This window comes from Pseudorasbora parva, chromosome 2 (assembly GCF_024679245.1).
Source record: "Pseudorasbora parva isolate DD20220531a chromosome 2, ASM2467924v1, whole genome shotgun sequence".
NCBI lineage: Eukaryota > Metazoa > Chordata > Actinopteri > Cypriniformes > Gobionidae > Pseudorasbora > Pseudorasbora parva.
This window is the reverse complement of record NC_090173.1, coordinates 27273902-27290894: the sequence shown is the minus strand read 5'-3', so window position 1 is coordinate 27290894 and position 16993 is coordinate 27273902. Positions and strand designations below refer to the sequence as shown.

Genomic DNA, 16993 nt, shown 5'->3' with positions numbered 1-16993 from the left:
TACATATTGAAATTATATATGAATACGTGTTTTATTCTGTTGTCAGGCTGCAGATAAATGAAGACGGTCACAGTTGTGACCGGTAGTATAACCCAGAATATGTCCCCTCTGTTATTCATATGAACTCTCTCAGACTGAACTGAAAACTCTATCTATCCATCCATCCTTTCATCCTGTACTTCTGTCTGTCTGTACTTCTGTCTGTCTATACTTATTTCTGTCTGTCTGTCTATACTTCTTTCTGTCTATCTGTATATCTATACTTCTGTCTGTCTGTCTATCTATCTGTCTATACTTCTGTCTGTCTGTACTTCTGTCTGTCTATCTATACTTCTGTCTGTCTATCTATCTAGACTTCTGTCTGTCTGTCTATATACCTTATAAACCTTATAAGATATACCTTAAAACTGCCCAATTTCTGATATACCAATTGGTGCTTCATTGTTAAAGTTGCTCTTCATAGTTTTAAATATTTAGGAGTAATAACTACATGTAAGTGCCTAGATCTTTTCAAGGTTTGTTGGTCACCTCTTCCCCTCCCTTTGGCCAGACAAGTTAATTAATTGAAGATGAACGTTATCTAGATTTTTGTATTTCAGTGGGTTGCAATTTTCATACCAAAATCTTTGTTTTTGTTTTTATTGTGTATCGTGTATCATGAACAATAGAAATAGTTTTTAAGTAAATTCGAATCATATCTCATTCTTATATGTTGTATATTTGTATTGTTTTTTATTGTTTATATTTCTTAATTATTCTTAATATTTCTATATTTTTTTATATTATTTTCTTTTTATATTGTTTATATTTCTTGTATATTTTATTGTTATTTTTAAGTTTTAAATAGGTCTAATTGATATTGTGACCAAGTATAATAATATTTCACTAACTTAACCAACATAAAATCAAAGAAGGCATAACGTTTGTTTGTTAGGGAGGTCTAAGGAGTAAATTGCATGTACTCAAATTGCAGGAAAATATTTGGGTTAAAATCATAGACCGTAAAAAAATTAAAGGGTTAAAATCAGCTAGATATAATTGTTTAGTAAAAGGGTTGCCACTTAAAATAGTAAAATCTATTATATGAAACCATTAGTATCTCGATAGCAATATGCCTATTGTAAATCAATCTTTCGTGTAAGAAAGATTGTATAAATAAACATTTATATAAATGTGTACGTATTTGTATTGGTTTTTACGTCGTCATTGCGACGTAAAATCAACCGTCTGATAATCTGCGGTCGATTTATTTTTATTTATTTATTCATTCGTTTTTGTCGTTGCAATGACAAAATGATTTTTGAAAACATTTAACGTCATGAATATGCATATATTTTCAACGAAGACTGCATGGGATTGCTTGGATCGCCCACATCCCTTTTGGATCCGCCTCAAAATCTAGTGAGCTGCCTATCTAGACAACATTACAGGCGCGCACCTAGTCATCTGTAGGCCCAAAAAGCGCGCTCTGTGTAGCCGGCTCGCTAGATTTGAAGACAACCCGCGCGCGTGTGTGTGTGGCTCTAGGGAGGATGCTTAGGTAATATCCGCTGGATTGAACCGGGGAAAGTTGTTTCCTGAACTCTTGGTGCAGTTTGTTGAAGCCCGGCCCTGCTGCACTTCACACAGGAAAAGGAAGACGGATGTGGACGAAGGGGAAAAGATCGAAACGAAAAGAAAATATCGACACAAATGACGTGAAACCATGGAAGTGTCGGGAACACCAGCATCGCGCAGTGAGGAGAATGATGGTATGAACAACCAGTACATGTTAAATACAGTCTAATTATAAAGGTTTCTGTCGATTTAAACATTATTGTCAAAAGATTTTTGCGAATAAACCCGCAAGTAACGTTAATCATGTAGCAGCCGCTACATGATAAATAAAGCGTACAGACCTCATTCCATTATGTGGATTTAATTATGGACAGTGTTGTGCTAACAACAGCAAAGCATGCAGCATAAGTCAACAGGTGTTTGCGACTTGGATCAATATAAGACGGACATGTCGCGTCAGGTTTTAATCTTGAGGAGGCATTGGACAAATCAAATAAAGTAATCTGCTCTTGTTAATGAAGTAGAGCTCCTTTATGTATGTCACTTATCTGTTACGCACCTGCTTTTATATGATGCACCTGTTTAAAAAAACAATTAATTTTATTTATAAAAAAAAAGAAAAAAGACTGGATAAGAAAGGGAACAAATGCTGTTTAGAAGAGTTTCAGTCCTTCTGTGTTGTTTCCCTGCAGACCTACAGACGGAGCTAATCGAGTGCCGAGCTCAGCTGGAACACTGGCAGGGTGTGGCGAGGATCTGTGAGCTTAGCAAACAGGAGGAGCTGCAGGAACTTCAAAAACAATGCGACCAGGAGATTCAGTCCTTGCAGGAGGCTCTGAGAGGTGAGGAGGAGTACGGTCTAAGGTGGAGGAAAAGCACAAGTCAGTTTGGGGATTGCTGATTTGCTAAGTGGAGCTATTGTATGTAAGACTCAGAAATGCCACAGACTGGCTTTAAAGGAACACTCCACTTTTTAGAAATAGGGCTTATTCAACTTCTTTCCTACATTTAAATATAAAGGCAAATGCATTTAGTCTTGTTGCATGCATTGTTTTAGTTTGGCAGGGTCACCACTAGCTTAGCATAATGAATGGAATCATAGGTTGCCAGTTAGCATGTCCCGAGTAAAAGGGATCCAACAAAAAAAACACCAACCTAATTGCACAGGCAAAGCACTGCTACTTGGGCGCAGAGATGTCAAAGATATATCACGGCTCTCATCCTCACGTCCTCTGGCTGTTGAGCAACTGCAATGTGTTGCGTGATATCTCAACGCCCAAGTAGCAGTGCTTTGCCTGTGCTTCCCCCATAATATAGTCCCAAGTCAATATCTTCCTAGGAAAACGCCTAGTCTGAATCTGCGTCGCTATTTGTACTCGTTATGAATACACAGGCCACAAGAAGTAATTTGGTGGTTTTTGGGGGTTTTGGATCACTTTTACTCGGGACATGCTAGCTGGCAACATAGGATTCCATTCATTATGCTAAGCTAAGCTAGTGGTGACCCTGCCAAACTAAAACAATCCATACACTGAGACAAAAATGCATTTGCTCACATATGTTAATGTAGGAAAGAAGTTGAATAAGCCCTATTTCTAAAAACGGTGGAATGTCCTTTTAAAGTCAGCATGAAATGGAAGATGCAATAGTCTTTTCTAATTATTGAGTTATTATCAATTATCTGCAATTAGATAACATTTGTCTGAGTGAAGTAGCTTCTCGGCTATATTCAGATATTATGGCTATATTCAGATTTTTGTGTGAGGTGGTTTGAAATCCTTTGAATTGACTTACTCACGCCACATACAGCAAAAACTAAAGAGGTTGTTATAGATCAAATTGGAGCAGGCCTTAGTTACATCACTTGCAGCTGCACGCATAGTGGTGGCAGAAAAATAGCTGTAACAAGTTTTTGCTGTGCCACTGGGTGTCAGAATCGGAATGCAAATATATTATCCTAATTTTTATAGCATACAGTTGTTGAAGAGGCCGTTTGAAGCTAAATGCAGACGTTTCAAAGACTGGACTGATAACCTGCAATGATTAGTCTACTATGAAAGAATGAATTTGATCTAAAAAGTAAGGCTGCATAATATTCATAATATGCAGTTCATATGGTACGTACATGCATAGCAGTTACAGCATGAAATATTTAACAAATGTAACATCAATATTTTGCATAGATAACTTTTAAAGCCTATAACATTTTTATCACACAATTCTATTGTTTTTGCATTTTCATGTTTGTCTCCCAGTTGTGAGTTGTACTTTATATTAATGAGAGGGGGAGAGTCAGAATTGTGCGACATAAACTAGCAATTCTCAGGGGAAAAGACAGAATCACGAGTAGACTTGTTTTCCCTTCTAAGAATTGTGAGATATAAACTCGGATTTGCGAGAGAAAAAGTCAACGCTGTTTGCAAACAGAAAATAGGTCTGTACACTTGGAGTGTTGATCAGGTAAATATATATAGCTCTGTCCACTGGAGACTTGGCCGTTTCGTTTTTGTGTTTAACCACTGACAAGGTGCTATGGCAAACAGATCTGTTATCCCACTCACTAACGTCAATTTCATGGAATAACAGTGTGTATCGCAGGGTGACAAGTTGTTGTAATATGCGGACAACATTTTGAAAAATGACATCTAATCAATGTAAACCTTTTTAAAGCCGCAATTGGCTACTTTTGCTCTCGGGGTCCCCCTACAGTTTGGAAAAAATAATGTCCTCAACTACTGTCGTAAGATCTGTCATCCTACAACAGGGGATGCCATCGCGCGTGCATTTGTTGACTTGACAACCCTGATAGCCCTGAACTAGTGATGCGTGGGTCGTCTCATAACCCGCGGACCCCGTATGTCTATTTAATGGTCGCGGGTGCGGGGCGGGTTGTAAAAATATATACAGTGGTGCGGTGCGGCCCAAATAACTTCATAAAAGTGGCGCCGCGGGTTGGTGCAGCACTAACAGTTCCCCTGAACTCTGCAAGAGGAGTTCACATGCAGATGTTCTTCTGGCGGCGCGTGTGAAATGTCTTCATCCCAGGTACAGTCAGTGGCATATGTTTCAGCATGTCATATGAATATAATTTCATGGGTTTTATTTTTTCCGAACGCCAAATAATCACGATGCTCACGTTTACAAGCCAGCGTCATTATAGTAGTGTATTGATTACCGTTTTACAGAATCTGTATGATACTTCAGTTCAATGTTTGAGTGGTAGCTCACCGTAACAAGCAGGACAGCATCGGTCGGGCACGCCTCCTTCAGCTCACGCCGACGAGCAAACGCTGGTCACATGTTGATCCTCATCCTGCCTTTAATCCCATCACTTTTTTGTTTCCTCTTATTGCTTTCCTCCAATAAAACCTTTTCTTTCTTATTTGTCTGTGCTGCTTCGGACATGACTATATTATCCGACGAACAAAGTTGGGCTCGCATGTCCGAATTTAAGGAAGTGTGGGTGTTGGTGGAAGTGACGTATATGCCGTAAAGCAGTCGAATTTTGTAGTTCTTTTTGTTCTCGGGTTACTACCCGAAACCCGAAGTTTAAAAGTATGATTAAAAACGATACAGACCCCGTCAGGCTATGGCAGACGTGTCATTCAACCTATTGCAAGTCGATTTATCATCACAAGAGTCTTAAAAAATATATTATGAAGGTTGAAAAGTTACCTAGTGCTGCTTTATATCTATCTTTATGTATACCGTATCCGTGTAATTCTCTAGTCGCGATTGGGTTTCCTGCAATTCTGATATGTGCCCATCCCAAATGTTTACAAACCTATTAGCCTATAGGAAATTCGCTTCAGAAACAAGGTTGTGTTTTTGCAAAGTGCCATTAAAAATAAGAGGAATGATTTTTGGTTTTATGGTTTCTTTAAAGGAGTCTGTAAAATGTGGAACTGTATTCTCAGTCTTCTGGTTTATTGCTGTTCTTTATTGCGAGCCAGTCAATGTAATCGAAAAATAATAAATGAGTTACATTTTTGTCTGTTCATCACACAAAGCGTGTATAATAGATCTGAAGACTTCTGACAGTCATTTGGACTACTTTTATGATATTTTTATGAAGTTACTTTAGTGTTTCACAGACACATAACAGCATCCAGGTTTGAAATGAGGCAGAGTAAATTATTATAGCATGTGCATTTTTTTGGTGAACTATTCCTTATATTTCTGGTCGTCGGTTTTATTGTGAAATGTGCATATACTTATTTTATGATCTCATTATCTTTTTTATTTTTACGCAGACTATCAAGTGCACAGATTACCAGCCCATTCACTAACCACAAGTTGAAACTACAATATTATAAACAAAAGAGAACCAACCCGTTGTGTACAATAAAACAGTAAAATAAAATAATTTTCAGATAAATAAAATTAGAAGAGAATAATACAGGCTATATTAAGGAGCCTTTGAGTGAGAATCTAATTTTCTTCAGCCTATTAACTCCATATATTAAGAGGAGGATGTGTTTCCATTTTAAATGAAATTGTAAAAGGTAGAGCCTTTTGCAGTAGCATCAGAATGACCTTGTTATCTTCAATCAAAATGTACTGCTGACGTATTTTAAAGCCTGTCGCTCTAAATCTGTCTCCATTCCTGTATGCAACACTTGCTTTTCACAATCCGATTAACAAAAGCATTCCAGTTGCTCAGGAACATTAGAGCGTAGAACTGACCTGATGTAAAACGTATACTGTATGTCACTTGAAAAAAAGCATCTGCCAAATGCATTAATGTAAATGCAATCGATACAATAATATTTTTTGTTTGTTTGATAAGCAGTCATGTTCTGATGTGTCACAGTTCAGAAGTTGGGTTAATTTACAATTTGATTCGCTACCTACCCAAAGAGCTAGAAGCGACAGGAAATGTTTTATTATTACTCTGACTGATTCCATTTCCTTCACATCCAGTTTTCTGTTATTTTCCCAACTTAGAAACAGCTGCTCAGTATGAAGCCAGAATATCTACTTTGCAGTCAGAGCGAGCACAGTGGAGGAGAGCCGCTCTGTCCCATGACACTAAGGTTAGTGTGTTTCTGTGTCCCTCCTCCTTTTTCTTTTTTCCCCTCTCTGTTATCCAAGGTTTTTTGACAAGTATTTTATCACAAACTTCTTTCAGATTCTGTATTACAATGCACTTCTTCTACATTGCACAATGTCCCTCTTTTACATTCTTTTTCACTTCTCATTGTGCATGTAGGCCATCTCTAAAAAGGGCAAGCTAGAGGGTAGCTCCCCCCCCAGTGAGGGAGTACAGGGTTACTCCTCTCCTCCGCGAGGTTCTGACCATGAGGGCTCAGGGTCAGACTCCGATCCACTGGAGCTGTTAGCAGAGACGTCAGATACAGAAACAACAGGCCTTATGATGGACTACTTTCCTCAGCATTGTGACTCTGCCTCCCTGTCTTCTTTCTCTCTGGACACACCCTCCATGCCCCGACATCCGCCCCCTCAAGATGATACCGCCTCCCTGGTGTCCACAGGAACGCTTGTGCCTGAAGCAATCTACCTGCCACCACCAGGTCACAGGCTTGTCACGCATGCCGACTGGGACAAATTACAAGGACATGTCAGTATACTTCTAGTCTTTCTAGCAGGTTTCCTATATCCATGGACCTATGATATCAGACCTTTCCAATGGTGTCAGACATTTTTTTAAACTGCAGTTACCAGGCCTGGAAATGTATAAACAACAAAATATAACGGCAATGAAAAGTTACAAAGTTTTTGTAGTTGTTCTTGGCTCATAAATTGCAATTGCTCTTCATGAGTGTAGTCCTTATTCTCATTTACTTCATTTAAAAACTGTGACATTTCTGTGCTGTAGGTTTGTTAATCAGTGCATTAGAGATCATTGATGTCAATGCATAATGCCACCATTTCTCAACTAACTTGCTGAATCTTTTACCATACCATTTTTAGCTTGTAGAGCTTCAAGACGAGGTCACAGATCTTCGAAAGCAGAAAGCTGATCTGGAGAGAGAACTGGATGTGCAAAGCACAGAAACACAAAAACAGGTACAGAAACTCTCAGTTCCCGTCTTTCGCCACAGATCTTTTTTTTGCATCAAGACACAAGATCCTTTGTAAGAATCAGAAATGGTCTGAGAGACAGCTTTATAAAAAATATACTGCTGTTCAAAACATTAGGGTCGGTAAGATTTATCTCTAGTCTTTTTTTAAATGTAATTTATTCCTGTAATGGCAATTACAGCCTTTTTCAAGTCTTAAGTGTATTTTCGATGTCACTTAGGGAGTTGTAATTGTATTATATAGGCATTCCGTGGGAAGCCCTCAAAGGTATTGACCTTACACGCGTCCTGTCCAAATATTGTCCTTGCGGTCTTGGCCATTAGAGCGCATGTATGCGACAGAAAGTGAGTGTGCAGGCTGTCCCATGTTTTAAAAATGCCCAAGTGCAATTGGCTGGCATCAAGACAACGTAATGACATCATATTGTTAATAAAGCCACCTGGCAAAAAAAACTTGTCAAAGAAAAAAAAAGAAGAAAAAACTAATTTCTGGACCTTTATAAGGAAACAGACAAACGACCTAACCAACATAAAAGTTAGATAAATTAAATGTGCACTGTTTTGATGACCATGATTCACAATTATTTATATTCACAATTTTATAATATTTGTACACACTTTACATTTTTTATTTTATTGTTGTAATTTCATTTTTAATTCAATTTGAAGCAGATTTGTTACGTGACAATATTAATTAAAGTTTCTTAACAGTCAAGATCATACGATCTGCATCTCTTGAGCGACATCAAGTCACTCCCATATTATCCGTCATCACTCACATTAATGCACGACAGAGATTAACTGCACAGTGTGTGTAAACCTTCAATACATCTATAAAGTAATTTTTCCATTCACAATTCACAAGTAAATCTCTTAATCAAGTGACTGTGTCTATAGGTTTATACACAAATTTTACACAACATTAAAATATAATTTTCAAATAAACTTTTATATTTATTATTATTTTAAATTATTATTGCCCCTGGTTCAGTAATGAACTCTTGTAATAAAGTAGCAGTGGCTGGGACAGATTTTAAGTATCACCTCAAGATGCAATCTAATCCTGTTTACATGAAATAAGGCTGATCCCGAGGAGGGTTAAGCTGACGGACCTGTTGCTTTGACAGCAAGTGTAAGATGAGCTTCGAAGAACCAAACAACCCGAGATCAAGCCAAATCGTCAACAATCAAATCCAGCTAACCGAGTTAGCCACGTACGAAGAACAGGCCCCAGGCCACTAGAGCTAAGACTGTCAACATTTACACATAGATTAGATCTCAGTAGGAAGGTCAAATACTGCTTAAACACATACTTCAATTTGGAATTCCACAGCTACTTCATATTATTATGGAAACAATATATTCTTTGATTTAATAAAACTCCAAAGAACAGCATTTCATTGAAATAAGTCTTTACTCTCACTTGATCAATTTAATGTGTTCTTGATTAATAAATGTATACATTTAAAAATAAAACAATCTTAACTAACCCCAAACTTTTTAACATGTACAATATTCTTATGTAGTTTAATTTCTCTGGGCCTACACTTTGAAATGACATCTCCAGATGATTACATGCAAAGCAAATTCTCATGTATTGATATCTTTTTTTTTGTGTTTTTGTTTTTTGCAGTTGTCATTGCTTCAGTCTCAGGTGCAGACTTCCGAGGCCCTCCTTCAAGACCTACAGAAATCTTTTAGCCAGTCACAAAATGCAGTTCAGAGCAGATTGGTGAGTAGCAGGTTGTCCAATCAAATTGCAACTTTAGAAGGACAACATGGGCCAAAATCCTAATGAGATCACAAGCTTTTTAAGAGTCTGCATGTTGTTGTTTTTTCCACCCAGGCAGAGCTGTCTTACTCTCAGAAGAGAGTCTGTAATGAACTCTCCAAGTTGAAAGGTGAAGAAACTGATGTGGATGAAAATAGCATTCCACCCCACAGTCCAACTCTAGAGGTATGCGAGTGTGTATGTTTACAAGCGGATTGGACGAAAGGAGACCAGTGGGGGTATTACAGAAAGCAAGGTTAGCTTACCATCACACATACCTTAAACTCCCGGTTGATTAACCCAAACCTTGGTTACTCGAGGTATGCTGGTTCCAAAAATGCATCCGAGAGTTCAGACAACCCAGAGTATGTTAACAGTGAACACAACTGAATAAACATTTAAACATTTCCTTGTTATAATAGTGCTTTAGAATTAAATTAATACTAGTTTTGTATATTATAACTGTCACTCTTTAACACATTTTATATCAATATTACTATTAATTATATAATGCGCATCTAAATACCTCTTAAAAAACTAACCCAGGAACATAACCTGCTCCGGAGCAGGTTATGTTAAGAGAGTAAGTTGCTATGGCTTCTTGCATACCCTGAAAGTTACCTATGTGAACAAGCATCACAGCAGCCGCTGAGCGAACACACAGAATAACGTCATAACATAATTTTAAACATACTTAAATGTATCTGATATGATAAACAGATCTGCATTACACCTTATACTCGTTACCGGAAAAGCGGAAATGGTGCGGGCAACTGTCCCATCATAATAAAAGTCCTGGTGCTCGTGAGCCGTGTGTTTTTTGTAACAATTGCTCCAGCGGCCGTGCTCAGCTTCTCAACACGCTGTGCTGCTATGCTTCATACTACAGTAACGTTAATAACCACATCCATGAACATAATTTCTGGCCGAGTCCTATTTTCCACCGGCCGTGAGGTGAAGACCACATGTCCCAAGATACTTCACTCACACTTGGCGTCATCAAACTATGCCTTTGTTTTGAATAGGCGCCCTCTAGCGGACGGAAAGTTGCATAGTGCACCTTTAAGATTATCCACTTACTTGATCTTAAACATACCCAGGTATGGCACATAACCTGCTGTCTGGAATACACCCCTGAGGTCTGGAAGAATTGAATGTTGTGTGTATGTGCATTAAGGAGTCTTTAAGTCACCGTATATCTCTACATAGGCAGCTCACTGTGAGGAAAGGCTTCGTATTGAAATAGTCAACCTACAGGAACAGCTGGAGACACGCACAGAGGAGAGCGGTCTGTCTTTATTATATATGATTACATTTATGCGTTTGGCAGATGCTTTTATCTAAAGTTATTTGCATCGCATTCAAGCTATACATTTATGTTTGTTTGTTGACGCTTTTGTTTGTTTTCTCTGCATCGCATGTATTCTCCTCTCTTGCCGCCTCCTCCTCATCTTTCTCGTCACATCTGCTCCTCCAGAGGTTTTGGAAGGTAAGTCATGTATACATTGACTTTCAGTCAGTAGTGTAGATTCTAGTGGTTATTTGAGGGTAGGTGTTGATATTTTAGTGTATTACCATAAAACTGTGCCCATTTTCACCTTGTGATAAAAATCTCTCTCACTCAGTCAAACTTGCCAGCCTGACAGTAGAGACGGACCGCATACAGATCCAAAGGGAAAAGGTATGCCTGCTTTTAATTGTTAGCTATTATTTATTGTGGGACTAGCTGATATTAACCACCCTCCCCTTTTTTTTGAGGTCCTCAATTCAATCCATCAAGATTTTTTTTTTAAATGTCATCCCATTTGGACTTAAAGGGTTAGTGCACCCAAAAATGACTCACCCTAATGTCGTACACACACCGTAAGAACTCTGTTCATCTTCAGAACACAGTTTAAGATATTTTATATTTAGTCCAAGAGTCTATGCACACTTTACTGTCCATGTCCAGAAAGGGAATAAAAACATCATCAAAGTAGTCCATATGGGACATCAGATGGTTAATTAGAATCTCTTGTAGCATCAAAAATATATTTTGGTCCAAAAATCACAAAAACTATGACTTTATTCAGCATTTTCTTCTCTTCTTGGTTTGTTTTTTAACCTCAAATAAGGATTCAAATGGTTATGAATCAGCTTATTGATTGGGATCGCCAATGTCACGTGATTTCTGCAGTTTGGTAGTTTCAAACACGATCCGAATCATGAATCAATCCGCTGATTCATAATCGTTTGGTAATCTTTATTTGAGGTTTGAAAACAAATCCGGAAGAGAAGACAATGCTGAATAAAGTCATAGTTTTTGTTATTTTTGGACCAAAATGTATTTGATACTTCAAGAGATTCTAATTAACTAACTGATGTCACATATGGACTACTTTGATTTTACACTTGGATACGCTCTCGGACTAAATATAAAATATCTTGAACTGTGTTCTGAAGATTTTGCTCGGCAGAGAAATCTGGGGAGAAGATGGCGCGTGCGCCAGTATAGCTCAAAGGTGATGAGCTAGAGGGGCGGCGCTGCGCCATCAGCCAATGAATTGGCGTGATTCTATAAGGGCTTCAGACAATCGGCACGCCCAGGGGCATACCTCATATGCGTCATTACGCAGCGTCTCGTTCCCTATTCAGAGAACATAGGTTACGTGATTAACCTGAGACGTTTCAAATGCTATTCACTGTCATGCATGAGGGATGCCAGTATTTTAGTGAGAACGTAGCCATTATGTCATCTGTGTGTGCAGCTGGAGGCTGAGCTGCAGGAGTGTCGCGTGGAGGTGCAAGGTCTCCGGGTGGCACTTGCTCACCTTCAGAAAGAGAACAAATCTCACATCCAGGAGAAGGTAGACCTGCGTCTTTGTATAACTTATACAACTTATATTAAGAATATAACTTAATTTGATATAGTCCTTTATATCTCTCTTCATCTTTCAGGGGGTGTTACAGCAGCAGTGTTTAGAGTTTCGCAGTCAGGTGATCAGTCTGCGCTCTCAATTAGACACTAGTCAGGCTGTGCAGAAGGATTTTGTGCAGCTGTCACAATCACTGCAGGTACAACACTGATTTAGGATCAACATGAAGTTCTTGCTCTTCTTTATCTGTTCTGCATAAACACTCCAGTCTCTGCTGACATAATCAATTGTTGATGGCACAAAACACGGCTTCGGGCCTTTTTTAGGCTTCTCCTTCGTTTTGTATTCATTTTATTAATTAAAAGAAACAATGAGATGTTCTGTGCTAGTGGAAACTATATGAGACCATAGTAGCTTGCGCAACTGTCAAGACACAGTAGCGCGGGAAGGGGGGTGCTGCGGGGGCTGCAGCCCCCCTCGTTATAGCATCAGCCCCCTTGGTGGGGGGCTGTGGACTAAAATTGTATTGTATTTAAAACATGAAATGAAATAAAATAAATTAAAATAGACTGACATAACATACTGTGTTTTAATGGGATTAAAATAATGGGCCGTGGATAAGATATAAACTAATTAATAATTATTTTAATAATTCCTTTCGTCACCATCAGTGTTGCCAACTTGGCGATTTTGTCGCTTTATTTAGCGGCTTTTCAGACCCCTCTAGCGACTTATTTTCAAAATAGCGACTAGCGACAAATCTAGTGACTTTTTGGACAAACTTCAGCTACTTTAGTTTACAAATGTCGCCAGTACTGTCCTCTGCCGTCACACACACACCTCTCTCTGCGTCTGCCCTGTTCAGTGAATGGCTGAGGGGAGCTGCACGCGCCTACAGACAGCAGCTGACAGACGTGAATGAGCGAGCTACACATATGAGCACACAAGGTTGCCATCGATTTCTCACTTAATGTTTTATATTTGAATAAATTAGTTATGATGAGTTCCATCTCTTGTGCTTATCACTTATATTACTCACTATCACAGAGCTTTAGTTCATCCAGTTTCTCAATTCAGATTTTACACATATAAATTTTTTTTTGTAATTCACTATATCATATATTGTATGACAAAAAAATGATTAGGAGAGAAAAAACGTCAGGCAGACTGAACGCAAGGACGGCGTGATGACGTCACTAATATTCTAATTAGCGCATGACGTCATCTAGCGACATTTAGCGATTTTTTTTTTTTTTTTTTTTTTTTTTTTTTTTTTTTTTTTTTTTTTTTTTTTTTGGCAGGCTTTAGCTACTTTCCTTGGAAAATAGTTGGCAACACTGGTCACCATTATCACCTGCTCACTCTCGTTTGGTCATGGTTAACAATAAGCAGCAGAAACGTATCTGTAGACTTTTTTTTGAGTTACGTTACTACTAACACGGTTAAGAAAAGTAAACTTGGGAAATCTTCTCAAAAAAAAAGTATGTAAACAACAACGACGCTGACCTTGACACCGACACAAACTCTGTTCGACATCCGTGAGGTTTGTGAGCTGAACGTTAACATAACTTAGCCTACTCTCACCAGTCTGCTGAGGTCGGGACACATGATATTTACAAACGTGATTATGAATCATTATTTCTCCAAATATGCGCACATGAGGGACTAAAAGCCCTGGCAGATGCTGGATGTGGATGTGTATGAACACAAATGAAAAGAATGCTTTATGAGTGATGATTAACGTGTGTCTGTGTATGATCCATTGGCGTCGGAACCATTGTGTGTCGTGAGGACAAGACTCACCCACTTTTAAAGACCAATGATATTGGACGCTCTCACTTTTATCGTCACTAATTCAACACGTCTGTTTACCTACCCCTAACCGAGAAAAACGTATTAGGTGTTTGACTCTTTTTTTTTTTTTTCTTTTTTTTTTTTTTTTTTCACTTTTCTATTATTTTTTTAATTTTTATTGAAAATAAATGCCTTTCTGATCTGTGATGTGAAAAGGGAGTAGCGTGAGTTCGGCAAAAGGCAGGGCAAATAACTCAAACAAATAACAAATAGTATATTTGTATCTAATGTTACTCCAGCAAAAACAAATTCTGAGACCACCCACAGTTTTGCTTCCGACACCCATGGTATGATCGCGTTTTAACAAGTAATTAATTTTAAACAACAATAATCTGGGGCTGTGGGTCCGTCTGTGCTCTTTGATGGTAAAGGGGGGTTCTACTACAACACCTGTCTGGTCGCCACCGACAACATAATGACGTCACACATTTTCCGACCCAACTTTCAGCCCCTCCGGAGTTAAACGGCTTCCAGCGCGCCTGTCAAGACATGGCTCGCACGGTGTTATAGAGTCCGCGCCAGCAGCAGCACGTGTTTCTTCAGGTCATTCGACAATGACCCGAAGCACACAGCCAGGATAACCAAGGAGTGACTCTGTAAGAAGCATACAGAGGTAACATGGCCGGGGATTTTTACATGGGTGGTGAGAGACAGACGGCAATACAATCCCTGACCAGTCCCTGTAACTTAAATGATGGCAATACCTTCCGACCCCATGAGAAAGTTACCGTCCGATTACAGCAACTCCTTCATCACTAACGGAGCGAGCTGGAAAGTCAAACTTTTCCCGAATTCCCCCTGTTGGGAAGGATGGCCACCAACAAACCCCAGCAAAGATTGTTATCGCTCCAGCTTTAACTTTTGGATATTCGGCAGTGGTGCCATAACAGAATGAATGGTTTCATTCGCATCTTTCTCTGCCGCCATTACTGAACTACGACTCCAAATAGTGCATGACATCAACGTCATTGTTCTCAGCCACTCCCTCTGTTCGCTGATTGGACCGGTAAAAATTTGTTCGGAGAAAACCTAAGAAAACACTGCTGTCACAGATGTAGTACTGAAGGAAAATGAAAATTGAGCGGAAGTACGTAGGAGGGCAGAGCCAGGCTAGTATTTTAATACCACATAGCTTATTTTGCAAGTTTGTCTGTCACCCTTTCTGTTCAAATAGTCCCACACGCTTCTTCTTTCCCATTGCTTCATTTAGCAAAATATGTCTGTGTCGGCACGTGTTGTTGCATGTGTCGACGTGCCCCGTGAGTTAATAAATACAGTTTTTTAACCATGTAGCAAACAAACAAACAAACAAATTGGTAGTGTTAATCGGTCGAAATTCTTACTATCAGTTAACGGTTAAATGGTCAATATGAGCATCCCTGGTTTGGGGTAATTAAGATTACAAACAGAAATTTGTACTTTTATTCAGCAAAGGCACATTAAATTGATAAAAACGTTTTAATTTACAATAATGTATTTATAATAAATGAGTAAATAAATAACTTTATTCTTCAAAGAATTTTGGGAAAAAGAAGTTTTTAAAAAACTGAATTAAAAAAAATAATTAAGCAGCACAACTGTATTTAACATTAATAATAATAATAACAATAAGAAGAAGAAGAAGAAGAAGAAGAAGGCTTTCTTGAGCACCAAATATTCATAGTGATTTCTGAAGGATCATGTGACACCGAAGACTGGAGTAGTGATGCTGAAAATTCAGCTTTGACATCACAGGAACAAATTAAATTTTAAAGAAAACAGTTTTTTTTAAAACCTTCCAAACTTTTGATAGGTTTTGATTTATTTTAAGCTTGTTGATTTTGTATGTACATGTTTTTTGTATTTACAAGTTTACATGGATTTTAAACAGTTTTTGTTTTTGTTCATTTTATTTCCTGTCTCTGTATTCACAGGTGAAATTGGAGCAGATTCGCCAAGCAGAATCATTAAACCAAGTCAAGCAGATTCTAGGGGAGGAGATCGAAGAATACACTGATTTACCTGCCACATGAAACCATAAATATAAGAACAGGTGACTTTTTGGGCAGTCCAAAAAGAAGAGGCTGTGGGCAAACAAGGGGTCCTCAGAAAAGGCCAAGCTGAGGTGGGCTGCCTACATTTAAAAAGAAAAAGCATTGACATGAAGACTAAACCGCTCCTGCACACAGGGGTTCACAATTCTGCTAATGATCTCAAAACATATGGGCTAAACATGATTCCTAATCGACAAATTGGAATTGCTAATACTTGAATTTTGTGAAATGCTAACTACTGTCTCTACTAGATTTAGTGCTACTACAGTGTAAGTTTTGTAGTTTGTAAGTTTTAACTTGTTGCCCTAATCCTTTTTTCCTAATAGACACTGACTTGTATGTATGTATGTATGTATGTATGTATGTATGTATGTATGTATATATATATATATATATATATATATATATATATATATATATATATATATATATATATATATATATATATATATATATATATATATATATATATATATATATATATACATATATATATATACATATATATATATATACATATATATATATATATTTATATATATATATATATATATATATACATATATATTTATATATATATATATATATAAATATAAACTGTCACCAGCAAAATCAAAGCCAAAAACATGCTGGCGAAGGAGACTAGGGGCAATTGTAACTTTTTAAAATATTCTATTGATTTTATAATAAACTACTATAGATCTATCGGCAATCTTTTGCTACAAGACAAAAATGTGCCAAAGTAACAGTACTGTTAATAAACATTTATTGATAAAAAAGACTATAATATCAAATGTTACTACATATGGCTTTAAATACTGAATATTTTTCATCTTTACATGGCTCTGTTTTATTACTTGTATAAAAAGTAGGTCATTA

The 16993-nt window shown here is 37.8% G+C and overlaps 1 protein-coding gene across 1 annotated transcript; it reads left to right on the top strand.

Moving 5' to 3' along the window:
- The first annotated feature begins 1469 nt into the window (after positions 1–1469).
- On the top strand, positions 1470–16459 carry rabep2 (rabaptin, RAB GTPase binding effector protein 2). The gene is made up of 13 exons (XM_067414376.1): positions 1470–1751; positions 2250–2399; positions 6505–6593; positions 6770–7138; positions 7492–7587; positions 9235–9333; positions 9448–9558; positions 10582–10660; positions 10850–10861; positions 10998–11053; positions 12120–12218; positions 12310–12426; positions 15995–16459. Exons 1-13 carry the CDS (start codon positions 1706–1708, stop codon positions 16091–16093), a joined length of 1422 nt encoding a protein of 473 aa, XP_067270477.1. The 5' UTR covers positions 1470–1705; the 3' UTR covers positions 16094–16459.
- The last annotated feature ends 534 nt before the right edge of the window (positions 16460–16993 follow it).

Bases quoted from the DNA above. Each gene is read 5' to 3' on its own strand.
- rabep2 (XM_067414376.1), top strand. From the start codon at position 1,706: ATGGAAGTGTCGGGAACACCAGCATCGCGCAGTGAGGAGAATGATG. The intron at 6,594-6,769 runs GTTAGTGTGTTT...TTGTGCATGTAG, and splicing joins CTCTGTCCCATGACACTAAG to GCCATCTCTAAAAAGGGCAA. The intron at 7,139-7,491 runs GTCAGTATACTT...TACCATTTTTAG, and splicing joins GGGACAAATTACAAGGACAT to CTTGTAGAGCTTCAAGACGA.